The sequence below is a fragment of the Oncorhynchus nerka genome, linkage group LG22, assembly GCF_034236695.1.
Source record: "Oncorhynchus nerka isolate Pitt River linkage group LG22, Oner_Uvic_2.0, whole genome shotgun sequence".
NCBI lineage: Eukaryota > Metazoa > Chordata > Actinopteri > Salmoniformes > Salmonidae > Oncorhynchus > Oncorhynchus nerka.
The window spans coordinates 32,757,581-32,784,869 of record NC_088417.1 but is presented as its reverse complement, the minus strand read 5'-3'; the positions used below and the strand labels follow the sequence as shown (position 1 = coordinate 32,784,869).

Sequence of the window (27,289 nt, the reverse complement as noted above, 5' to 3'; positions counted from 1 at the left end):
CTCATTCTAGTTCAACAACCCTACTCTTCTCTGCTAGGAGCGATGGATTGTGCTTTTCAGAGAAGCAGGCACACAGAGACAAATTGGCCAGTTTATAGTCCAGTAATGGAGGACAGCAGGGAGACTGTGGTATAGTATTAGATCCACAATCTAAGAGGTTGGCTGGCTGCAGGCATTGGCAGGAATCAAAACTGTGGAATAAGCTGTGTCACAAATGGCACCGTATTCCCTACATAGTGCACTACTTATGACCAGAACCCTGAGGATAGGGTGCCATTTTTGTCGCAGTATTGTACTACTTATGACCAGAGCAAGAGGGATAGGTTGCCATTTGGGACACTGACATATAAAAGCCTGTGTCAGTCTGATGATGAAGTAATTTCCTTTATGGGTTGTTCTATCTCATTTCAGCAAGCCATGACACTCACCATCTCAGATTGTTCTAAAATCATTTTTGTAGTTAGAAATGGATAAGATTAGCATTCCTGCAACATTATTTTGTTATTTTGCGTTAGCTTGATTTCTCAGAGATCAAATTGTAACGGATTCCATCCAAATTGCCCATTTTAATGTATAGGATTCATATAATATTACCTAACAGCTGATTTGTACCATACTTTTTTTTTCTAACAATGAGTAAGACATGAGGAATCCAAATAAATGGTCAAAGCCATGTCCCATCCTACATCCTGTTAGTTCCATGTTCTGACCACTAGACGGTGCTGTTCCTGCTATTAGGTGAACTTTTTTAAAGAATCCCGCACCCGCAATGTTGTTAAAGGGATAGATCACCCAAATTACAAAATTACACTTGTTTCCTTAACCTCTAAGCAGTTTATGGACAAAGTAGGACAGGAACCCATGATTTGGTTTTGTTTACCCGGCACTGTTTTACAAATCCAATGTGTGGTATCGATATTAGCATTTCCGTGCTTCATATCCACATCCTCTAAGTAATATCATTGAGTTACACAATACATATTTACATACTTTGGATAATTTGGACATGAAGTGTCAAAATGCTAATATAGATACCATTGACTTGCATTGGATTTGTGCCACAAATGCTAAAAAGGTAACATTTTAAAATGGTGGACAACAAAATCAAAGCATGGATTGCTGACATAAGGAAACCAACATGTCATTTGGGTGAACTATCCTTTTAACATGGGGGGGGGATCATACTTAAGTAAATTATCATACTTAAGTAAAGATAACTTAATAGAAAATGACCCCAAAAATTGTCAGACTCCAATCGCTGCAGCTGTACATAGTCTATTGGTAAATAGCCCACCCATTTTCACCTACCTCATCCCCATACTGTTTTTATTTATTTACTCTTCTGCTCTTTTGCACACCAATATCTCTACCTGTACATGACCATCTGATCATTTATCACTCCAGTGTTAATCTGCAAAATTGTAATTATTCGCCTACCTCATGCCTTTTGCACACATTGTATATAGACCCCCCTTTTTTTTTCTTTCTTTTTTTTTTTTTTTTCTTCTCTACTGTGTTATTGACTTGTTAATTGTTTACTCCATGTGTAACTCTGTGTTGTCTGTTCACACTGCTATGCTTGATCTTGGCCAGGTCGCAGTTGCAAATGAGAACTTGTTCTCAACTAGCCTACCTGGTTAAATAAAGGTGAAATAAAATAAAAATAAAAAACCCAAGTCACAGACGGTTCTCCCTGTTACCGCACAGAAAGCAGTACCAGAGCACGAAGTCTAGGACCAAAAGGCTCCTTAACAGCTTCTACCCCCAAGCCATAAAACAGACTACTGAGCAATTCATCAATTTGCCACCCAGACTATTTACAATGCCCCTCCCCCCACTGTAGCTCTGCCTGAAGCTCAGTATAATTGATATGCTTTTTGTTCTACTTCTTTAGTACTTCTTCCTCTTTAGAATGGCTCTGTTTGGTGCCAGCCCAGGAGAATCAAGTAAAATGAAGTCAGTGTCCCAAATGGCATCCTATTCCTTATGTAGTGCACTATGGGCCCTGGTCAAAAGTAGCACACTACATACAGAATAGGGTGCCATTTGGCTTCCTAATAGAATGGTGCAACCCATCACCACTACCATATAAGCCTAGTCCTTGGCTGGCATTTTGGTGGTGCTCACAGGCACATAGTCAGAGTGATCATTCAGAATGAGGACACCCCACGTCGGTGTCAAGGCAGCAGAACCATAGATAAAGACTACTTTGGCAGTGCTCAGTTATGCACAGTCCATAGCAGCACAACACAAAGGCTGTGTCCCGATTCTCCACCCTTCACCTGAAGTGTGCCCTTGCACATGTTCTGTCATGGATTTAAAAGCATAGGATTGGTTCAAGCATTGGCTGGAGAGAGTTTCCACCATTGTTATTCCATGTGAGAAAGTGTACAAGTGCACGCTTCGGGAAAAGGGGGAGAATCAGAATGCAAACAAAGATTCGGATCGAGGTCGTCAGACTATTCCTAGGGTTGTAGATGGAGGAACTGTAGTGGATAATTTAGTCCTACTCAGACTAGTCTCAGATTAGACGTAACATAGTAAATGTAAATCCGGGTCACTCAAATTAGGATGATATGTTACATTTGGTATGGTTACATCAAACAGAAGGTTACTTAAGGCAAAAACAAAAGTACGGCTGCTGGCTCGGGGTGGACATATAATGTGAAAGTCTAGCAACCCAAAGGTTGCTTGTACGAATCTCATCACGAACAACTTTAGCCTTTTAGCTACTTTGCAACTACTTAGCATTTTGGCTAACCCCTTAACCAAACTCCTAACCTTAACACCTAGAGCTAGCTAATGTTAGCGTTAGCCACCTAGCCAATGTTAGCAACAACAAATTGGAATTTGTAACATATAGTTTGCAAATTCGTGACACTGTAAGTTTTAGAAAATTTGTAACATATTGTACAAATTTCCATTTGTTTTATATAATATGAGATGGAGTGTCTCTGATTTATACAGAATAATACGAAGTGCTCGGAAACCACGTTGCTGCTCTAACGCATCACTCACACAGAGCGATACAGTATGAATGTCAGCAGCACACAACTTTTCATCAAAAATAACCTTACAGGTTGTTTCCAATTATGCTGGCAGATAGCCTATGAACATAATGTTACCCACAAGGAAAGCTTCTGTAGGTTTTAATTCCCAAACTGTTTTCGCTACTGCACTGTAGTTTGAGTATTCCATTTTATTTTCCCATACTCTTTAATGACTTTCATTTGGCCAAGGAAAGTAGACATTTTCTCTTTCAATGCACAGTTTTTTAAAGTAGGCTAACTCAATTAAAAGATTTGTTCTCAGAACAAGGTAAAGTAGGCTTCTAGAGGTCCCGCCTATACAATGATAGAGGGAACGCTGTGTCATCCTAAAGAACTCCTTCTGATGTACGCTGTAATGATTGATATTGGCTTCTGCTGTCAAATGAAGAGCCTGAAGTGCCCTGCTGATCAGTTGCCAGTCAGTAAAGCAGAGACACAGAGGGAGGATGCTGATGTTTCTTAGCTGTCTCTGGCCCTTAGTCACACTGAGAAGGGGAAAGGCCAGGGCTACATCCCAAATGGCACCTTATTCCCTATATAGTGCACTACTTTAGACCAGGTCCCATGCATTGCACTGTATAAGGAATAGGCTGCCATTTGGGACTGAGCCTTGGTCTAGTGTGCAGTGGATCTCTTTACAAAGGAGTCCATTAGTGGACACAAACCTAATTTTGAAAAGGCTGTGTTTGGACTGAGTTGGTCTGGTGGTGAATACCGTATACTGTGGTGTTTCTCATTGACCTGCTGGGACGGCTAATGTAATCTCTTGTGCCTGTTTTGAATACCTGTCTACCGGTATTTCAATTGTTGCTTGATTTGTTCATTACAGAATAATGGTCATTGGTCAGGTTCTAAAATGGAGGTCAAATGTCTAATATATATATATATACACAAGGTGTGTGTATATTATATATGCCTGGGTAGTAGGCCTATACATATATATGTATATATATACATATATATATATATACGTATATATATATACATATATATATATATATATATATATACATATATGTATATATAATATATATAATATATTATATATATATATATATGTGTGTATAGGCATACTGCTATATATGTATAGGCCTACTACCCAGGCATATATAATATACACACCTTGTATAACAGGTTAAGAGGCTATATCAGTAGACCTATGCTACCACAGAAAATAGGCCTCAAGTAAATGTCAACATTAGAACACGTTTCTGTTTGGACATTTCCCTCGTCACTTTTCTTGTCATTCTTGCCATTCTTGTACAAATATACTCTAGGTATCCTTTGTTGCTGATTCACTTGTACCTATTGTCCTACAGGGTAAACCGTTCATGTTTGACCGAGTGTTCGGGTCCAATACGACACAGGAGCAGATGTACAAAGCCTCTGCTCAAAAGATCGTTAAAGGTAAGGAAGGATGGATACAGCGTGTCTTCAGGTAGCTAGCTCTGGTGCTGTGCTAGCAGTGTGAACCTTTTGGCAGTTTTAAAGTGATTATTTTAATACGTTCTCCATGTATTTTCCCTCTGTACACAGATGTGCTTGATGGCTACAATGGGACTATATTTGCCTTTGGGCAGACATCGTCTGGAAAAACGCACACCATGGAGGTGAGTGAAAGGCCTATACAAAACATGCGTAATGCGTTTGTTCAAAGGTCAAATGCTTTCAACCAGCGTTGGGGTCAATTCCATTTCAATTCAGTCACATCAGGAAGACAACAAATTTCAATTCCACATTTTTTCTCATAGAAGGGCCTTAAGTAATATTGCAATTGGAATTTAAGTGTACTTCCTGATATGACGGTATTGAAACGGAATTGACTCCAACCCTGCTTTCAACTGTTCTATGATTGACGGGAACCTGTCTGTGTCCTGTAAAGGGTAGCCTCCATGACCCGGATGGTATGGGGATCATCCCCAGAATAGTCCAGGACATCTTCAACTACATCTACTCCATGGATGAGAACCTAGAGTTCCATATCAAGGTATGGAGCACTTCAACCACACAGCTGGCCTCAAGTGCTTCTATTGCGAATTGGACATTTTTAATAAACCTATGACCGAGTACATTCTGCCCGTCCGTCCCTCGCTGGGCGCCGATTAGCTAGTTATTCCATATCGGCTACATAATACTAATAAAAAGAAGACTGCTCAGCAGGATTGTTTCTAATCAGAGGTTTCTCTGTTGCAGGTTTCATATTTTGAGATTTACCTGGACAGGATCAAGGACCTACTGGATGGTATGTACTGTGTGTTGTGGCACAGCAGGCATCCTCATTTGACCATTCTGGAGATATACAGTGCCTTCAGAAAGTATTCATACCCCTTTGACTTATTCCATATTTTGTTGTCTTACAGCCTGAATTCTAAATGGATTTGAAATACAGAAATGTATTCACACCCATAAGTCAATACTTGTTTATCAGCTTTGCACATCTGGATTTGTAGATTTTCTCCCATTCTTCTTTGCAGATTTCCTTAAGCTCTGTTACGTTATATGGGAAGCAGTGGTGAACAGAAATCTTCAAGTGTTTCCACAGATTTTCAATGGGATTCAAGTCTGGGCTTTGGCTGGGCCGTTCAAGGGCTTTCACATTTTTGTTCTGAAGCCGTTTCAGCGTTGCTTTGGTTGTATGCTTGGGGTCATTGTCCTGTTGGAACTTAAATATTCACCCCCCAGTCTAAGGTCGTTTGCACTCCGAAGCAGGTTCCCATTAGGTATTTGCCTGTATTTGGCACCGTTCATTGTTTGATTTATCCTTACCATTCTTCTCGTCCCTGCCGCTGAAAAGCATCCCCATAGCATGATGCTGACATTGCTATGCTTCACGGTAAGAATTGTGTTAGATTGGTGATGAGCTGTGCCTGGATTTCTCATTTGAGGCCGAAAAGTAATAGTTTTTCTCTAGACCACAGAATCCTTTGCTTTATGCTCTCTCACATGCCTTTTTGCAAACTCCAGGCATGCTGTCTTGCCTTTTTCTCAGGAGTGGCTTCCGTCTGGCCACTCCCATAAAGCCCAGATTGGTGAAGTGCTGTAGAGACTGTTTTCCTTCTGGCAGGTTCTCCTGGATTAGCCAAGGAACTCTGTAGTTCTGACAGTTTGGTCAGATGGTCAGCTCTAGGCATAGTATGGGTAGTTACATCTTTTTTTTCAATTGACCAATTATTTAATATTTGAAACATACAATATACTCGCAGTGAAGCCTCTAAACAACTACATCACATTAATCATCTCACAGACTCGCATCCAAAGCGACACACAGGAGCAACCAGGGTCAATGCCCTGCTCAAGGGCACGTTGACAGATCCTCCCACAAGGTCAAAAACAGGGACCCGAACCAGCCATCTATCAGCCAGCAGCCCAAGCTCCCAACCGCCAGGCCACCAGCCCTCCAAGACCCCCCCCCCTAGCCCCCGACCCCAATGGACCAACAACTAACAAAAATGAGAGAGACACAGGAAAACAGAAAACAACAATGCAAAAAACCTCAAGGACAACAAAAACCATAACACCAAGGCCAACTGAGTATGTTTGAGTGCGCATGTATGGCAATATTTACGTGTGTGTGTATGTTCGCATGTGTGCATTTGAGAGTGTGTGTGTGTGTGTGTGTGTGTGTATATGCATGTGTACGAACACCTGCACAGCATCAGCCTCAGACATACCGGCATTAAATGTAACGTCACTGCCCGTCAGTGTCATTTAAACTGACTTGTTATGTTTTATTTGTATTTTTTTAACTTTAATCTTTGACTGTCATTCTATCCCCCGACCAGCATCTCCACTCCCACTTGTCTCCAATTCCACATACCAACCCTCAGCTTCCCTCAGCCCATCCCACCTATCTCTGCTGGCCACCCTCTTCGGATTTCTTCACCATATATCTTTCCACTATGCTGTGATGTTTAACATACAATTTCAATCTTTCAAATTTAAAAAAACAACAGATTACGAGTTGAATATATATATATAATATTACTTTTACTAAGAGTATTAGTAATTGACTGACCCAGTCTCTCCAGATCTCCCAACAGTACTATTTATTTATTTACCCCCTTTTCTACCCAATTTCGCGGTATCCAATTGGTAGTAAGTCTTGTCTCATCGCTGCAACTCCCGTACGGACTTGTGAGAGGCGAAGTACGAGAGCCGTGTCACCCCCGAAACCCAACCAAGCCGCACTGCTTCTTGATACAATGCCCAACCCGGAAGACAGCCGCACCAATGTGTCGGAGGAAATACCGTACACATGCACTGTGCCCGGCCCGCCACAGGAGTCGCTAGTGCGCGATGGGACAAGGACATCCAGAAACAGGCTACCTGAGGGCAATAACAAAATAAATGGTCTATTGATTCTGTATCCTCACAACAAAATCTGCAGAGCTGCGATGATTATATGCCTCAAATATTCAACATTTTGTTGTTGGCAAGAATTCTATATAATAATTTTAGCTGAAAAGCATGAAGTCTTACATTTTGCGTCGTTTTATATATCAACTCATACACCCTGTACCATGGAATCGGTACATCAAAAATCTCTTCCCAACTATTTTGCAATCTGTATGGTACAGCTGTCAACATCCTGGTCCTCAAATTAAACTGCTATACTTTCCTATTTTTACTCCTCTGCCAGTTTTGATCCTTTTATATTGGGCAGACAGACCCAGTTCGCTGCCACCTGCTGCCTCCATTTGTGTGGTAATGCAGTAATCAATTGGTTGTACATTTTTGATTGAGCAGACCTTCCCATTCAATTCTGATAACTCCGTGAAAGACAAAATACCCATATTTCCCATAAATACAGGTATTTTATCAATCAGCACATTTGAGGTCAGCCATAATAATTGTTGTAATATAAGTTCCATCTTTTCAGGGAGATGAAATTGAAATGATAAGCTATTGATGATTTGATCGTCACTCTGTTCCTTGCCTGAGGCTGCACAGCTGTATTCTGATTTCAGAATTTTGTATTTACTAATATGTAAAAAATGAGTTGCGATTTAGAATGGCCCATTGTCAAATGTGCAGGGGGAAAAAAGACATGTCATCTGTATCCACTCGATTAGCGAATATAGGCTGCACGCAGGTAACCTAGGTGTCGAAGCGTTGGGCCAGTAATCGGAAGGTTGCTGGATCGAATCTCCGAGCTGACAATGTAAAAATGTGTCATTCTGCCCCCGAGCAAGGCAGTTAACCCACTGTTCCCCGGGCGCCGAAGACATGTCGATTAAGGCAGCTCCCGCACCTCTCTGATTCAGAGGGGTTGGATTAATGCGGAAGACACATTTCTGTTGAATATATTCAGATGAACAACTGACTAGGTTTTCTGCTGGAAAACCGTTATTTCACTCCACATACAAGCCACTGTTTGAGGAGCATGCTATTCCGCCCAAACTCTGTATGCCCATTATCTACTCCCCCAGAGCCAGATGAACTCGTGGATACCATTTGTATGTCCCTGTGTCCAATATGAAGGAAGTTAGAGGTTGTTTTGCGAGTCAATGCTAACTAGCATTAGTACAATAGTGGGAGTTTATGCTAGCAGATACCCATAGACTTCGTCATTGCGCTAGCTAGCAATTGCGCTAGTTAGCAACTTCCTTCAAACTGCACGCAGAAACATACAAATGGTATCCATGAGTTCATCGGACTCATGTAGAGTCCGATGAATGTAGTAGATTTTTATTTTTAAAAATTATTTTACCTTTATTTAACTAGTCAAGTCGGTTAAGAACAAATTCATATTTTACAATGACGGCCAAACCCTCCCCTAACACGGACGACACTGGGCCAATGGGACTCCTGATCATGGCCGGTTGTGATACAGCCCGGCATCGAACAAGCGTCTGCAGTGATGCCTCTAGCACTGAGATGCAGTGACTTAGACTGCTGCGCCATTCGGGAGCAAGTAGATAAAGGGCCTCCGATGCCAAGTATCCCTTTAAATGCAGGCGCTTGCCTGGTTGTGATTCCTTGTTACAACGTTAATCAACAACCTGAAATAACTGCAATAATAACATATTTTTTCTTCTTTTTTTCCCCCTCTGCAGTAACAAAGAACAACCTGTCTGTACATGAGGATAAGAACAGGGTGCCCTATGTCAAGGTGAGGCACAGGTCAAGTGAACCAAACCATCTATAATGGTACCATAGATTCATGAAGGTTTGGTCGGGGATAAATCGATGAGACAGTTCAGTAGATGAAGAGAATGATGGATTGCCTATAGATCAATTGGAAGAATGGTTGTGGGTCACATGGCACCCAATTCCCTTTGTAGTGCACTACTTTTGATATATGGGTACTGGTCAGAAGTAGTGCACTATAGGGAATAGGGTGCTATTTCGATTGCGTTGTTTGGAGAAAGTTAAAGGACTTACAATACCGATTTAACTTCCGGATTGTCTGCGACTTTAATGCCAATGTTAACAAAAACTGTATCCATAATCGCCTCTTTCTCTATGAACGTCTACCATGTCAAATTAAATAGTTGTTCCTTGGTTCTCTGTGTGTCCCTAGGGGTGTACCGAGCGCTTTGTGTGCAGCCCCGACGAGGTCATGGATACTATTGACGAGGGCAAATCCAACCGGCACGTTGCCGTCACAAGTGAGTCAGTCCAACACAGTCCCTGCTGCTTCTCATGGGTTCATCATCCTCCTCAATGGATCTCCTGATCAACCAAGACAATCTCACACAGCAGTGTCAGGCTACGTCCTAAATGGCACCCTATTCCCTTGATTGTGACTACTTTTGACCAGGGCCCATAAGGGGATAGGGTACCATTTGGGATGTAAAATATAGGGTGCCATTTGGAATGCAATTACACATCCATTACATAATTAGGGCCGGGAGTTTTTCTGACCAGGAACCAGGAAAAACTGTAGACCCTAGTTATAAATAAATATTGCTGTTGGCATTAGATTTGTGTGTTAACGTGTGTGTGTGTGTGTGTTCCAGACATGAACGAGCACAGCTCCAGAAGTCATAGTATCTTCCAGATCAATGTGAAGCAGGAAAACACTGCTACAGAGCAGAAACTCAGCGGCAAGCTCTACCTTGTCGATTTGGCCGGGAGCGAAAAAGTACGTCTCCATCTTGTTTTTCTCTCTGTGCCTTCCTTCCGATCATTCACCCTTTTTCAGAAGTGTGTTTTTGCATAGATTTTCTAATGGCTGTAACTCACTCCAGTCTGTGGTTACGTCAGTCCTATGCTTTTAAATGCACGACTCTGAGATTGCATGGTCACACTTGTGGAAAATCAGGACGTAGCATAAGCCAACGATTATCAACTATGTTCGGCCTCTGGCATTTTTTTCCTTTTTTTTTCTTGAGTGGATGGTTAGGGTTCCGGAACACAAATACAAATAATTTGTGGACTACAAATTGACAACAAGAAGCCCAAACAGATATAATACTTGACTGAAACATAATCCTTTCAAACCTTGCTTACATTTCATGTACAGTCTATCTCTCTATTATGCGTGGGAATACTTTGGAACAGATTTCCAATCACTCGGCTGATTTGCAGGCGTTTATACAGTCCTATGTCCAACAATAAACATTAAATACAACTTTTTTTTCAACTTGTGGGGCAACCCTGGCCATAAACTTTTCTTTCTCTCGGTCTACTTTTCCTCTGTTTCCTCCCTTTTCTTATCTCCAATCTTAGTGTTCAAGTTCATCACATTCACTTTTGCGCAACGCCTGCTTTCTCCTACTGGCGCTGTACTGTACATATAGCCTAACACGCTGCTATTGATTTGAGCATTTGGTCACAATTAACTAACTAGCCGACCACATCGAAGGCCATGGATCAAGATCCTGTCCATGGGGTGTACTTGTACGTCAAGCTGCAGAAATAGGTGATGGGCTTCTGCCCTATAGGCTGTTCTGGCTTGGACAAGGCCACGTACTTGTACCACCACATCTTGGATCGCCTCGAGTGTTCAGCACCTCTGTTACTCATTACTCACACGACAACAGCAGTAATCTGTTTATTATTAATCTGATGATAATCCATAGGGTGGCATTAAGATCAAGCAAAGCCATTGACATGCTTTGTGGCCCTCTTTCATAATCAGTTTTTGTTACATCAATGTTTGTTGTGGTCTCCTGTATTTTCTTTGTTAAGACTAGTGTGTTTTGGCAGCATTATCTACCTTAATCAGATATGGGCTGCGAAGCAAAATGGCACCGTATCCCCTACATAGTGCACATGGCACCCTCAGGATTTGTGGGGTACCTTTTTTTAGTAGGACTGTGAGAAGGTCACTTCTGGGGACTTTTTAAAAGCACATCATACTCCAATGCTTGAAAATGTAATTATGTTGACACCATCTGAAATGTAATTTGATGGTAGCTGCTGCACTATAGGGAGATGAGGAGCAAGTGGTGGCTGTACGCTCGTGGCTCTTATTTGCGCCACTGCTCACTCATTTTGCAACAAATATACTTTTTAATTTGTCACTGACTTTAAAGGGATAGTGTGAGATTTTGGCAGTTAAGCCCTTTTTCTGCTTACCCAGAGTCGGATGAACTCATGGATACCAGTTATTTTAGGTGGCAGGTAGCGTTGGGCCAGTAAAGGTCGCTGGTTCAAATCCCTGAGCCAACTAGTTGAAAACTCTGCTTGTGTCCTTGAGCAAGGCACTCATCCCTAATTTGTCCATTATGTCGCACTGGGTAAGAGCGTCTGTTAAATGACTGAAATGCAAATGTCAAAATGTTATGTCTGCATGTAGTTTCGGAAGCCATTGCTAACTAGCGTTAGCACAATGCATGGAAGTCTATGGGAACAGCTAGCATGCTAATTGTTCACATAGACTTCCATTCATTGTGCTTACGGTAGTTAACAATTGTCCTAACGCTAAGTAGCAACTTTATTCAAACTGCATGCAGACTTAAAATTTGTATCCATGAGTTAATCTGGTAGAAAAGGGGTTTAATTGCAAAAATTGTGCACTAAAAGCACATCTGGAAGAAATATTTAAAGGGGCCGTGCAGTTAAACCTGACTTCCCGTTTTTAAAAATAAATAAATACATTTAAATTATATTTCCACACAGGTCGAAGTAACACTGAAAATGATAATGCCCCTTTTGTGTAAAAGCTGTTTGAAAAGAAATACTGGAATTTCAGCTTGTTCAGGTTGAATAAACCTTTTTGTCCCACCTCATGATGTCACAATGTGAACGGATTTATGATACCCAGACAAACAGTCATTGGGTCTACGGGGGTGGCTCTACACATCCTATTAGCCAATCAGGGCTGGGAATGTAAATATCTTCAAACTTGTTTCCTAACACCCACACGATCAAACTGAGCATTTCAAGGGCTGAAGGAGGCTCAGGGAAATAAATTGTGAAAAATATATTTTGGATTTATTTTAATTAAATAAAAAGTGATTTGTTAGACCTAGTGATACAATTATGATGACTGCATGGGGGATTTAATAATAACAAATATATATTTTGAGTGACGGCAGGTGATGCTGCTAAATGAATATAGGGGACACACTGGCACCCTTTTCCCTATTAATTATATATATCTATAGATATATCTCTCGTGTACCACTAAATTGGGAATAGGATGCCATTTAGGATGCAACCATATTTATCTTAGAATTTTCTGATCTAATATGAACTCAAGTGATACGCCCCTGTACTAGTGTTGTCATGAGGGTGGATTGTGTGGTGGATTGTGATCTCCTAAGTGTGTGTGTGTGTAGGTGGGTAAAACTGGAGCGGAGGGTGCGGTGCTGGAAGAAGCTAAAAACATCAACAAGTCCCTGTCTGCACTGGGCAACGTCATCTCTGCTCTGGCTGAAGGCTCGGTGAGATGACCGTAACGCTTCACTCGGCTCCCTTGGTGCTGGGGAGAATGATTGCGTCCCAAATGGCACCCTATCCCTTATGTAGTGTACTTCTTTTGAAAAGTTGTGCAGTATATAGGGAGGAGGGTGCCATTTGGGACTCCGATGTCAACAAACAGCTGTTTTAGCAGTAGGGGAGGAGATGGAGTACATATTGGATGAGGACATTTTGGAATAGGGTGGTGGGGTAAATATGCACGTGTCGAGCACAAAAGCGCCATAACAATCTTGCCGTAAGTCAAAGCTGCTGCACTTATAAAATGTACGTTTTCAGTACATGAGCCAATGAGTTGGCTAGATGGCACACACAGATCTGGGACCAGGCTTTAATGTATTACCCTCCAGGAGAAAGCGATTAGTATTGTAGATTGACTGTGAAGCTCATGTCGCTCTCCCCCCTCCTCTCTCCAGACCTATGTCCCATACAGAGACAGTAAGATGACCCGTATCCTGCAGGACTCTCTGGGTGGTAACTGTAGGACCACCATGGTCATCTGTGCCTCACCTTCTGCCTACAACGAGGCTGAGACCAAGTCCACACTGATGTTCGGACAGAGGTACGCTCTCAGCCCCTGGACTGTATATTTTATTTGGTTACTGTACCCCCAATAACATTTTAATCTGTCTGGACTACCCCCTCTATACAACTGATCATTGGGCCTATGTTCTCCGGTCATGGCTAGAAGGCATCCAGCTTTTGTCAAATTAACCCATTACACCTAATTAATGTAGCAGGTTTGGAGAATTAGGTTAGGGTTAGCTAAAATGCAAAAAAAAAAATGTTTTTTTACATTAATATGACAAAAGCTGGATACCATCTTGCCATGACCATGTTCTTCTGAGTCTTCCAAAGCACCCTGGTGTGGATTGGACAGGTACCCCCATGTCTACTAGTAACTGAGTTGAGAAACAATGCTGTAAATCTGTAAATGACCCAGAATCAATAGTGTTAAAGTCAGTCAGTGGACGGAAGTGTTATAAATGTCAATTGAATGAAGGTACCACAGAATTAAATATAATTATTGGTTCTCTATGCTTAGTATGATGTTAGCAAAGGCATGAATGCACTGCTATATGCTTTGAGTGGTCGGAAGTGGTTGACTTGTCAAACGCACTCCCACTCTGAAAGGTAACCGTTGTGTTACCTCAGAGCAAAGACCATTAAGAACACAGTGTGTCTGAACGTGGAGCTGACGGCAGAACAGTGGAAGAAGAAGTATGAAAGAGAAAAGGCAAAGAACACGACCTTGAGGAGCACCGTCACCTGGCTGGAGAACGAACTCAACCGCTGGAGAAACGGTGAGAGAAAAATAAGTAGTTATTCAGTTGGTGTTCGAGGATAATTGATTATATCATGAATAGGTTTGAACAGGGTTGTGTTCATTAGTGCACTGCACACCGTAGCAAAATTTTTGCAACGGAAATCACGTTTAGAGTAAACAGTTTTTGTTGCAATAACACATAGGACCCAGAAAATGGTCTGCCTGTTGAGTAGATACTACAGAAGCTGTCTTTCTTCTCTAACCAGGGCCTAAAATGTACTTTAAGGTCCACCAGCCACTGTGGTAAATAGATTTTTTAAAATCTACCAGCCACTCATATCTTTTAGCAGCCCAAATATTTTTTTGCCATAATAAAAAAAATGCAATTAAAATAAACAGATTATGCTTTGTAATGTTTCTAAAACATGACATGTATTTTTAAGAAGTAATATGGTATATTGCTACATTTTATTACCTTTTTCGGGACCCTAGTCTTTTAACCAAAATATCAGATGAGAAAAAATGTTTAACTGCCCCTTTAAGGGGGGGTTACTGTGGTAACAGGGCCACTTGAGTCCTAAAGTTGAAAAACAACCGAACTTGTGAACAAAATGATTCGCACATGTGCTCATTATTAACTTTGTACTTTTTACTTGCGAATGTAATGGTTGTATTGTAGAGCACTGCAAATTCACCACCTGCAAACATGACTGGTAAAATAGATATTCTGACGCACCAATACCTAAATCTACCCGCATTTGGCAGGTGTTAATTTTTCCCTGCCCCTCTCCCTTCATCCCGCCATCCCTCTGTGCTGCCTCCTGTAGGTGAGAGTGTGCCGGTGGAGGAGCAGTTTGACAAGGAGAAGGCTAATGCTGAGGTCCAGGCTCTAGACAACGTGGTGAATAATGAAAAGATGACCCCCTCGCCCAGCATCCCAGGGGTTAAACTGACTGACGCAGAGAAAGAGAAGTGCGAGGCTGAGCTGTCTAAACTCTACAAGCAGCTGGATGATAAGGTAAGGGAGCAGAGCATCACACTGCAACCCTAGGGTGCCATAAAGATTTCAATGACGTAGTCATTTAAAATATTTTTTACTGACGATATAGGTTTTCCTTGATAACACTTTGGTCTCAAAAACACCCCTCTCTCCCCCCTCCTTTCTCTCTCTCCCCCTCCTTTCTCTCTCTCCCCCTCCTTTCTCTCTCTCCCCCTCCTTTCTCTCTCTCCCCCTCCTTACTCTCTCTCCCCCGTCCTTACTCTCTCTCCCCCGTCCTTTATCACTCGCTCTTCTCTCTCCCTCCAACAGGATGATGAGATCAACCAGCAGAGCCAGCTGGCAGAGAAACTGAAGCAGCAGATGCTGGACCAGGAGGAGGTGAACCCCCTCCCCTAGTTTGCACCCCCCCCTGCCGTGCATTTTCTGCCCCCCTGCTGGGCCATTCTGTTAACTAGGCCATCAATCTGCCTGTATAGGCTCATCAGGGCCCAGAGATGGGGTCAAGCTGTTAGCTGACTGTTCACCCAGACACAGCTGGGTTAAAGAGGCACCTCTCAGCCTGCTGCTCATCCTGGCGAGAATCTGACATCCTAAAGCATGAAACACAATGAGAATCTCACTACCGATAGACTGCCGATATGTACTTATCACAGTGGGAGGCCCTCCCTTCTCTTGCCTGAATGGAAGTGGTACCTGCTGCATGCTGACCCGTTAGCGATGAACCTACCGATTCTACTTGTAGAACCGCAATGCTTGTCAGTTGCCAACATCTTGTCTTGGCTTTATGGGGGTTTGTGCTCTTTGGTTTGGTCAAAGTACACAGATACAATGCACAAAATGCTAAGTACTTCCTCCAAACTAGCTAACCACTGTAGCTAGTATTGACATAATTAAATCACAATGGATTAGCTAGTTTCCATGAAACAGCTGCCTGTTAGCGTAGTGTCCTTAGCTAACTAGCTTTGTACAAAGTAGCAACATTAGTGCAGATAGCTTGGAATCTAGACCAATGCGCACCGATAACGCTACTGCCATCTTCTGGTTTGGAGTATTTTAACAAGGCTGAGTGGCTGATGACTTCCAAGGTCTTTGCGGTGTGAACACGAGATTGACTGCCGACAATCGTTTGACAATCCTACGATGCTTCTGAGTTTTAACACTCTCAACTCAGCCTTCAGTACACTGGATTTTAATTACAGATGAATGTTCAGAATGAGTAGGGACTTATTAATTGTTACCCCCAGGCCTGGGTTGTGTTCAGTAGGGCACATAGCATAATGTTCTGCAACAGAAAGCATACATCCATCTTATTGGCCAAGTTAATACCTATTGGACAAGTTAATACCTCCCACCTACCTGTTTCAAAATGTTTTCTCCCTACTGAAAACTCGGTTTCTTCTCCAGCTGCTGGCCTCGTCACGTCGTGACCACGACAACCTGCAGGTGGAGCTGAACCGTCTGCAGTCTGAAAATGAGGCGTCCAAGGAGGAGGTGAAGGAGGTGCTTCAGGCCCTGGAGGAGCTGGCTGTTAACTACGACCAGAAGAGTCAGGAGGTGGAAAACAAGACCAAGGAGTTTGAGGCTCTCAGTGAGGAGCTCAACCAGAAATCGGTTGGTTTTATTTTAAGTTACACGTTACACAATGTTACGGATTGGAAATTTGATAACTTTTATTTTAAAAAAGGAGAAAGAACAACGTCATTCACAAACTAAACTCACCTTTGTTGATCACTATGTGCCAACTATTGCAGGTACAGCATATTTTTAAAAATATATATATATATTTTAATTGACCCTTTATTTCACTAGGAAAGTCAGTTAAGAACAAATTCTTATTTACAATGTAGGCCTACCCCGGCCAAACCCTAACGACACTGGGCCAACTCCTATGGGACTCCCAATCACGGCCGGTTGTGATACAGCCTGGAATTGAACCAGGGTCTGTAGTGACGCCTCTAGCACTGAGATGCAGTGTGTTAGACCGCTGCACCACTCAGAAGCCCTTTAAAGAAATAGATATATGGAAAAAAATGAATGAAAATATGATATGAACTGAACAGGAAATTCTAGGAATTTATAGATTGTACCTGTAACCCTGATTAATCAATTAACAATGTCATTGATTAGCTCGTCCACCCAGCTAGTGTCCCAGGTCAGCTGTTGAATCATTAAATCCCTGATTAGAAGAAAATAACAAAAACCATAAGTGTTTTGGCCCTCCAGGCATGGAGTTGAATACTGTGTAGGAGTTCACTGCATTGTGAACAAAGTTGGTTGGCATTTTGTGAAATCAACCTGTCCTGTTTGTCCTCCTCAGAGTATCCTGGTGTCCATTGACTCTGAGCTGCAGAAGCTGAAGGAGATGACCAACCACCAGAAGAAGAGGGTAACTGAGATGATGTCATCGCTGCTCAAAGACCTGGTAGAGATAGGCATCGCCGTGGGCAGCAACGACATCAAGGTACACATCATTCAGTGCCACACCAGCCAGTCATGGAATGGAAGCCCAGGATTGGGATACTTTTGGGAGGGGGAGCCTGTGTGGCTCTTATGTACCATTTAACCTCATCGCAAACCATACCTAACCTCATCCCAAACTTACGTAACCTCCTCCTAAGCTATGCATTAGTTAAACTGTCTGATGCATGTCTTTTGCACGGTGACATTTGAGTCTAACATTTGTGCCTTTCCTCGCCTCCTCCCCCTTTCTCCCCCTCCCAGCAACATGAGGGCAGTGGTCTGATAGACGAGGAGTTTACGGTGGCTCGTCTGTACATCAGTAAGATGAAGTCGGAGGTGAAGACCATGGTGAAACGCAGCAAACAGCTGGAGAGCACCCAGGCCGAGAGCAACCAGAAGATGGACGAGAACGAGAAGGAGCTGGCCGCCTGTCAGCTACGCATCTCCCAGGTAACCATCGTTGACGTCACCTGGAACAGAGGGCTCGGGGAGTGTGTCACTGGGTGGCTGTCACTCAAATTCAATTCTAATCACGTCTATTTCAATTCATTGAATGAAAAGCAATGAGGAAAATTTGGATTGGGAATGTGATTACAGTTTACCTCCTGAATTCACTGAATTAAATGGAATCGACCCCAACCCTGGTTCCATGTATTGCTACCTTTTCACTTTCTATCGCTGTCTCTTCAAGCACGAGGCTAAGATCAAGTCCCTGACGGAGTACCTTCAGAACGTGGAGCAGAAGAAGAGACAGCTGGAGGAGAACGTTGACTCTCTGAACGAGGAGCTGGTCAAGATCAGCACTCAGGGTGACTACAACTTTTACATTTTTTAAAATCATTTATTCGTCCTTTATTCAAATAGGAAGATCCCTCTTAACCGAGGAAGACCTGTCCCCAAGATGGCACATCACACATTCGTTATTGAACTGTGTATTTTTATATATTATTTTTACAAACCGGACGGACATATTTGGCTAGAGGTTGACACCCAGCTTTTCAACAGCAGGGCTTGACATTCAGGTAAATTTGCTAGTGGCACACCCGGGTCAGTGCCAACTGAAAGCTACTGTGCCGGGGTCAAGATCTGACAGGAAAACGAATGATTTGTTCATAATTTTAGGTGATTTTATCTTTCATTTCTGGACTGAGCAAGTAGCCTATACAGGATTCATACAGACATTAGTATGTCAAATTCAAGGACTTTCAAGGAATTTTTCAAGTACTTCATTGTAATTTTCAATGACCTACATTTTATATTTAATTGTTGTAATACCACTAAGAATAATACTTTCTTTAATAGGCCTATTCAATGGCATTATGCATTGACATTCACATTATTTTTACATGCTAAAATATGTCAGAATGTGGGCACTGCCTTACTAAATAGACAGCATGCTCCCGACACAAACATTTACATTTAAGTCATTTAGCAGACGCTCTTATCCAGAGCGACTTACAAATTGGTGCGTTCACCTTATGACATCCAGTGGAACAGCCACTTTACATTAGTGCATCTAAACAAACGTTCTAATGAAGCCTGTCCATGTGGTAGATAGTCACTCGCCATTTGAGATGTTATTTTATCATGTTTTCAAATGAAAGCGACCAAAACAAAGTGTTCCTTTTATAATAGAACACTTTGTATGAAAAACCAAGTTGAATGTTAGCTTTAATGTCATCTTGCTCATAATAACCGCAACAGGTCAGCGCGACACCCTTCAATAGAAATGGCGGGAAACAAAGGAAAGCTGCTACATATTGCCGTTTCGAGCCCTGAAATGAAATCACAGAATAATTATACTGAACAAAAAAACAAACGCAACATGCAACAATTTCAACGGTTTTGCTGAGTTACAGTTAATTTAAGGAAATCAGTACATGTAAAAAAAGAAAAAAAAAGAAGAAAAGAAAAAAAATGTATTTATTTGGCCCTAATCTATGGTTTCACATGACTGGACAGAGGCACAACCATGGGTGGGCCTGGGAGCGCGTAGGCACACACACTGGGGAGCCAGACTCGGCCAATCAGAATAGTTTTTTTCCCCACAAAAGGGATTACAGAAGGAATTACTCCTCAGTTTCATCAACTATCAAGGTGGCTGGTCTCCGGTGATTCCACAGGTGAAAAAGCTGGACGTGGAAGTTCTGGCCTGGCGTAGGTACACGTGGTTGTGAGGCCGGTTGAATGTACTGCCAAATTCTCTAAAACAATGTTGGAGGTGGCTTATGGTAGAGAAATTAACATTTAAATTATCTGGCAACAGTTCTGTTGGATATTCCTGCAGTCAGCATGTCAATTGCACGCTCCCTCAACACTTGAGACATCTGTGGCATTGTGCTGTGACAACTGCACATTTTAGAGTGGCCTTTTTAAAATTGTCCCCAGTACAAGGTGCACCTGTGTAATGATCATGCTTTTAATCCGCTTCTTGATATGCCACACCTGTCAGGTGGATGGATTATCTTGGTAAAGGAGAAATGCTCGCTACCAGGGATGTAAACAAATTTGCGCACAATTTAAGACAAATAAGCTTCTTGTGCATTTGTAACATTTCTGGGATTTTTTTTATTTCAGCTCATGGAACATGGCACCAACACTTTACATGTTGCGTTTTATATTTTTGTTTAGTATATATTGGAGCTGCAGAACTTCTAAATCGGCTACCATAACTTCAATGTCTTTTTCAAGGACCAAATAGCCTAGAGAAAATGTCAGATTTTCAAGGTAGGCTATTCCAAGATGACTAAATTGCTCATCGCAAATATTCAACCAATATTTTGAACTTTTTAAATACCTGGCTTGCGTTCTTGCCTTAGTATTTACTGGTATATATCATAACTTTGAACATCTTTCCTGCACCCTACCGCTGTCAGGTCTTCGGTGAGCTGCTCCACACAACAACCAGCTGTTTGAGAGCTGCACACTCTCTGCCCGACAGATTATAGGCTATATGTGTGCAGTGCCCTTGTGATAAATAATCGGAATAGCAAACAGCTTCGGGAATCGATCTGTTTTTGAATACATTTTATAGCTTAGATTATAGATGGCATTATTACAATCTTTTTTTTCACTAGCTCGATCGGACTACGGACAGGAATGATCAACTGGCCCGGGTGGTTTCCCCAAACCTTCCCGGGCAAGCGGGCTGCCCTGTATGTCGAGCCCTGAACAGTATATCACTATCTAGTGGTGAAATGATTGCTGACGCACATCTACTTTTCCTCCCCTCACAGAGAAAGTCCAGGCTATGGAGAAGGAGAACGAGGTCCAAACTGCCACTGAAGTAAAGGTATGACCAACAGTGGATTTCTCCTGACAGGCTATTCTTTCCTCACTTGATAACTGGTTATTCATATTATTCTAACTTTTTGTGTTTGTAATCAGTTGTATTTGTCAAGATTCTCCACGATTGTATATTTGATTCCTGTATGGGATAAATATACCAAATATATATCTTTAGTCAAAAGTTGACTGCTATGAAAGTCCCGGTAGATAAGTGTCTGGTAAAAAATACTATTATATTGTGTTGATACTTAGTTGTAATATATTTGTCGGTCACTACCTGTATATGTGTCTGTTGTTCCTAGGAGGCAGTTGAGCATCAGATCCAGTCTCACCGTGAGGCCCATCAGAAACAGATCAGCAGCCTGAGAGACGAGCTGGACAGCAAGGAGAAACTCATCACTGAGCTGCAGGAGTACGGGAACACGCGCACATTAAATCCTTGAGGCCCATTGGACACATGGAACAACTGTTATTTTCTAGTTAGATTCTGTCTCACTGTGTCTGTATCTGTCTCCCACCAGTCTGAACCAAGAGATTGTGCTGGAGCAGAAGCGTCTGAGGGTGGAACACGAGAAGCTCAAGTCCACCGACCAGGAGAAGAGCCGCAAGCTGCACGAGCTCACGTGCGTAAACACCCATCCGGTTGCCATCGTACACACACAATCAATATTCACACACTATCATTTGTCCTTAGCTGATTTCGCTGCATAAATGAGAAGAAATAAATGACTGTCTGCAGCCATATGAACAGCGGTGACGTGGCAATGGGGAATCACCGATCTGGTTGTGTGTGTGTGTGTGTGTTACAGGGTGATGCAGGACAGGAGAGAGCAGGCCAGACAAGACTTGAAGGGACTGGAGGAGACTGTGGCTAAGGAGCTCCAGACCCTACACAATCTCAGAAAGCTGTTTGTTCAGGACCTGGCTACCAGAGTCAAGAAGGTAAAGCACACAGAGTTAGCTTTTTTACAAGTGAGAGATGCAACCCCCCATATTAGCATTTTAGAAAGACCTAGAAGGAACCATATGAATCCGTTACTTTATCAGCCCTGTGTAATGAACAACATTCACATAATATTACCCTTACATTGCACAGTACCATCATCACCGGGACAGTGCGGGATCCACGTTCAAATCCAATTTGAAGTTGCATGCGCCGAATACAACAGGTGTAGACATTTCCGTTAAATAAAACTGTTCCCTTCTAACCCTGGCCTGATGCGCCTGCTACCCTGTTGAATGTTTAATGAACCTCCGCACCAGACAAAAGAGGGAGGCTTTGGTAACTAGGTCAGCCTGAAGTTCTCTTCTTCAAAGGTGAAGATTTAAATAAGATGCTGTCTCGGTGTCCCAAATGGCGCCCTATTCTCTTTTATAGTGGACTGCTTTTGACCAGGGCTCATAGGCTCCAAGGTAGTGCGCTATATAGGGAATAGGGTGCCATTCGGGACGCACCTGCTATGCTGCTGTGATTCAGAGACTATTATGAGGTTCTTCACCAACCCTCGGGCTTCAGGCTCTAGCTGGCTCACATAGATAAGATGGAGAGGAGAGAACGCGTGACCCTGGATCACATCAATAAGTTAGATTAAAAGTCCTATTTATCAGCTCTGAGTCACAAATGTGATATTTGTGATTTGTGATGGTACCAACATTCTGACCTTGAAAGTCTATGGGTCAGTGAAAGGCATATTAATGTGGTATATTAATTTACTGCTTCCCAGTGCTCATTTCAAACTCTGTACTTGTGGCTTTATTGGTGCCTTTCACAGAAAATGGAGAAGCGTGTGTCTCATAAATGATAGATAAATGGAGAGTGAATGATACATGTGCTGTAAAACAAAATGTTCAGTAATGTATGTTTTCTGCAGAGTGCTGAGATGGACTCTGATGATACAGGGGGCAGTGCTGCTCAGAAACAGAAGATCTCCTTTCTGGAGAACAACCTGGAACAGCTTACAAAAGTCCACAAACAGGTAAACAAACGCATACATCTGATGTTATGAGTTCTTCCATGGCAGAGAAGTATCCTGCTATGACCGAATGGTATGGTTCACTAAAGTCAGTAAGCAGGTACAGACCACAAAATTAGAATGAGTAGAATGCACGTCCCCATTCATTTCAACGATGCCGTAATGGCATCTATGCCTGTTCATTCTGTGGCACAGATCAGAGCCCTTTATTGTAATGGAAGGCTCTGTTACAGACATGCCAAATAATTCCAAGATGCAAGTACTCTTCTGTCAACACAAATGTGTCGTCACACGTCGAAAAGATACCAAGGACAACTGCAATGTGACTGAAAGAAAGAACAAATGAATTAGTGAGAGGGACCAAACATACAGGTTTCAGTCTATTACGCTCACTCACTACACCCCCCCCCCCCCCCCCTCCAGCTGGTGCGTGATAATGCCGACCTGCGCTGTGAGCTTCCTAAACTGGAGAAGCGCCTGCGTGCTACAGCTGAGCGGGTCAAGGCCCTGGAGTCTGCCCTGAAGGAGGCCAAAGAGAACGCTGCACGTGACCGCAAACGTTACCAGCTGGAGGTGGACCGCATCAAGGAGGCCGTCAGGGCTAAGAACATGGCCAGGAGGGGCCACTCGGCTCAGATCGGTGAGGAGCGAGCACACACACAGGCATAAACACATGTATTCATACACACACACACTGATTTTAAAAGTTTAACGCTCTTTTTTTTTTTTCCCGGAGAGATCTGTCCTTTGTTCTATAAATACACTTACATTACAGTTTGGTCTTTTCAGACGCTAAATAGTGATGCCAATAGTGTTCCTTTGATGGTATGTAAACTTTGCTGTGCCTCTGTCCTCCCCAGCCAAACCTATCCGGCCTGGCCAGCCTCCTGTGGCATCCCCCACCCACCCCAACGTCAACCGGACTGGGCTCTTCAACAACCAGCCCACCGCCATCAGAGGAGGAGGGGCCACGCAATGAAGGAACGAGAAGTAAGTCGAGGCCTCTCAGAAGACTTTACTGAGCCAGTTCGCTTGGGTAGAAAATATTTTGAAACTGTGAGGCACTACCTGAATTTGTCCAATAAGAACACAGATACTCGTTTTCCGTTGCTAACAGATTTACTACTGAACACGACCCTGTTTTTTTATAGACCAGCCAAAGCTTAAACAAGTCTTGCTTTTCCTCCACTCATTTTGTCTTCTGTCTCTCTTTCTCCTTCAGTTGCTGAAGAAGATAAACATATTCACAGTCATACTAAGATGCAAACATCACCCACAGGAGCTGGCATTCCACGACACAGAACTTGTCACATGACATGGGACGATTCTTCCAGTATCAACGTTTATAATCCAGATGAAATAGACACAGGCTGTACAGTTATTTTTCCTGATCCTTTTTGTTTGAATGAAATTGATTTCCTTACAAAACAAAGGACAAAGATCAAACAATAGAATAAAAGTGCGATCTTGGCGCCTGGCGACATGAACAACATGTAACTAATAACGCGTACTCATAGCTCTTCCATTTTATCTGTCGCCCAGCAGTGTCCATTAATGTCCTAAAAGGTTTTAGTCTGCACTTTGCCACGTTGAATGTATGTTGTCGAAGGTTCTCCCCCAAAAAATATAAGATTTGTTTTTTTTAAAAGACAAAGTTTGGAAAATCTGCTGAGAAGCATCCTAGCCTGATTATCCATGTACAGTATATCATCAAATTAACCCTGCTGTCTAGATTAAAAGAAGCTTTATCAAAGGTATACAAATACACTACTGTCCTCTATTGTACAGTTAGATTGAGCACTGACATTTTTACTTTCTCTTTGACGTTTGTTTCTTATGGGGCTAAAATGCTGTAGTAGAACACGTCTTCCGGACCATGCACTTGTGATTGACAGAAAATGACTCCCAAATGGCACCCTGTTCTCTTTCTAATGCACTACAAGAGCTTGGTCAAAAGTAGTGCACTAAATGGGGAATAGGGTGCCATTTGAGATGAATCCTGTTGGATAGGACAACTGAGGCGAATGGCAAAAAGTGAGATTTTTTTTTCACATTGGAAAAATGAAGCTGCTTCAGTGTCACACCTATCGAAGTCCAAGCTATTCAGTCCATGTTAACATACTGTATGATGACATTTTTATAATGGTTGAACTGCAATGTTCCCTATCAATGTATATCAATACCAGCACATGCAAGTGCTTCGTATCCCCTTTGATAAAATGGAAGAAATGCAACACGTCTTGTCCTAGTGATGTCAATGTTATCACTGAAGAGAGATGTACCGTCAGCGGAAAGATGACTTCTCGGACCACAAAAAGATTGTGCTTGACTGTCCTGATGAATTTGTCAAGTTTATGATGTGTCACTATGCCGGCGTATCCCTCTACTTCGCCTATCATAAGGACATGTTAGATAATGCTCTATATCGAAGATGATGTTTAAACAAATGTTCTCCGGCAAAAAATATAGAAATGGGTTTTTATTTTTAACCCCCCCCCCCCATTGGTTAGTGTGTAGTAGTTTGTGTGAGAACTCGTATGAGCCCCTCACTTTAGCCCAATCATGAGTTTCATAGTGTCTTGTTTCTGTGCCTACTGCCTGCGTAGTTGTGTGGTTTGGGCATACATTTGAGTGATTCTGTTTTTCCTCTCTGTATTCAACTTTTTTTCATCGGTGTCTGAATCTGTCCTCAAAATTCTTCAGCAGCCCACCTTTTTCATTTTATGACTCTGCAACACCCGCCTCTTGTATGCAGGGGTTTGCTTGGGGGACTGGTGAATCGGGATCTGCGTCAACACTCACATGCCCAAACTAGCCAATGCATTGCTTCATTCTAAGTAACCTCGTCTCCTTCTAATTGTGTCTAGTTAACAAGATTACATTCTAATGTGGATGTAGGAACGGAGCCTGTCTTGTCCACGCAGTCACCAATCTTCATAACACCATCCTCCCCTAGCTACAGTCGATAGATGGCATCTGAGTTATTTATTGGTGTGTAGGCAGGATGAAAGCTTTAGATGCTGCCATTTTTTTTAAACTACCTAAATTGTTGTTTTTTTGTTTACCGTTATTGATTTGACTATTTTGTATCCTCCATTGCTTAGAAAATGAAATGATCCAAAACATTGTCCTTCCTTCCCAATACTGTGTAAAACTGAAGCATCTGCGAAGACTGTCTGGTATAGCCCAGTGCTGTACAGACCTGACTATAGTGAGTGCAATATGGATCAGTTATTGTGAAGAAGGTTTAAGGTGAGGGAGTGGGGACCTGCATTATAAACAAGTAAAACAAACTAAAACTAACGAATCAGTCTCCTGACTTTTGGTTTGTCGTGTGTGATATTTGAAGTTGAAATGTAGCCTGAAGCACTTTTTGAAATGTATCTTGGATTACAACTCTTTAAGTGTCATAACTGTACCTGCCATAAAGGACCGCTCAAATACCGATTCTGCTCCTTTTCTGCAAAAGGAAAAACACAAATAAGCGAAGCATAACCGGAGTAGTTCTGTATTTGGTTTGTAAACTAATAATCAAATGATTGTCTGAGAACTTGTGGTCTGGCCAGGTTACGATGGTCGGCACTGTCTGTGTATGATGCAAATTGTGTGTGTATATTTTATATATAACCCTAGGGAGATCAATGCATTGCAGTGTTCTGCACATCGTTATCCTCAAGTGCTTTCTGTAGCCTTGGTTCCCAAGATTTTACCCTAGAGTTGAAACCAATAAAGTCTCAAAGAGAGAAGTCCGTGCACTGCTTACTCATTTATCGTGGTCAACTTTTTTCATCCGGAACGGGAAGGAAACGCTCTCCAACCTTGCTTTCCAAAATCAATGAATTGAGAAGCGAAATGGAGAGGAAAATCGGCAACTCGGAGGCCAGTGGAAGTTGATAAACCTGCTTCTTTGTTAAAAGTGAATGTTGCCTCTTGGTTGTGGTTTTTATGATTGTATCACATGGAAAGGATGGGGTCCATATATCATACTGAGTCAAGACTACACCCTTGTCTGATAATAGTACACGTAGTTTTAAAATGCTTGTTGCTCATGGCATTGATTGCCCAGCCATACCAGTAGATTACCTGCATTCTGTAGCAGGTAATGGGCCGTTGGATGCACTGGCCCATTCACACCAGCAGAGCACGCTATGGTACAGTCACACACTATCAAATAACGGAATCTGATGAGTGGAAAAACAAGCTATTGTACATTTTGGTGATATGTTTTCAGTAATTGTTTTACTTCGCTTTGCCAGGACTGGCTTTTAGAAAGACTGGCTTTTCTTAGAAAGAATACTGATTTATGTTTGGTGCGGATAATTTGGACAAATCCAAATCCGAATTTGGCAACTCCAAATCCCCCGTAATCTATTATTAAAAA

General features: G+C 42.2%; 1 protein-coding gene across 1 annotated transcript in view; it reads left to right on the top strand.

The window, feature by feature from the left end:
* The window catches only part of LOC115105111 (kinesin-1 heavy chain-like), a 28,825-nt gene extending 2,614 nt beyond the window's left edge, over window positions 1-26,211 (top strand). The window contains exons 2-25 of the mRNA XM_029626745.2: window positions 4,370-4,457; window positions 4,587-4,660; window positions 4,933-5,037; window positions 5,244-5,292; window positions 9,107-9,162; window positions 9,574-9,661; window positions 10,013-10,137; window positions 12,782-12,886; window positions 13,337-13,482; window positions 14,076-14,224; window positions 15,015-15,205; window positions 15,497-15,565; window positions 16,592-16,798; window positions 17,505-17,648; window positions 17,909-18,097; window positions 18,339-18,456; window positions 20,884-20,939; window positions 21,238-21,347; window positions 21,457-21,558; window positions 21,745-21,877; window positions 22,807-22,911; window positions 23,332-23,548; window positions 23,769-23,898; window positions 24,131-26,211. Of these exons, the coding sequence (XP_029482605.1) occupies window positions 4,370-4,457; window positions 4,587-4,660; window positions 4,933-5,037; window positions 5,244-5,292; window positions 9,107-9,162; window positions 9,574-9,661; window positions 10,013-10,137; window positions 12,782-12,886; window positions 13,337-13,482; window positions 14,076-14,224; window positions 15,015-15,205; window positions 15,497-15,565; window positions 16,592-16,798; window positions 17,505-17,648; window positions 17,909-18,097; window positions 18,339-18,456; window positions 20,884-20,939; window positions 21,238-21,347; window positions 21,457-21,558; window positions 21,745-21,877; window positions 22,807-22,911; window positions 23,332-23,548; window positions 23,769-23,887 (2,745 nt within the window). The 3' untranslated portion in view covers window positions 23,888-23,898; window positions 24,131-26,211. The remainder of the gene's footprint in view (window positions 1-4,369; window positions 4,458-4,586; window positions 4,661-4,932; window positions 5,038-5,243; window positions 5,293-9,106; window positions 9,163-9,573; window positions 9,662-10,012; window positions 10,138-12,781; window positions 12,887-13,336; window positions 13,483-14,075; window positions 14,225-15,014; window positions 15,206-15,496; window positions 15,566-16,591; window positions 16,799-17,504; window positions 17,649-17,908; window positions 18,098-18,338; window positions 18,457-20,883; window positions 20,940-21,237; window positions 21,348-21,456; window positions 21,559-21,744; window positions 21,878-22,806; window positions 22,912-23,331; window positions 23,549-23,768; window positions 23,899-24,130) is intronic.
* The last annotated feature ends 1,078 nt before the right edge of the window (window positions 26,212-27,289 follow it).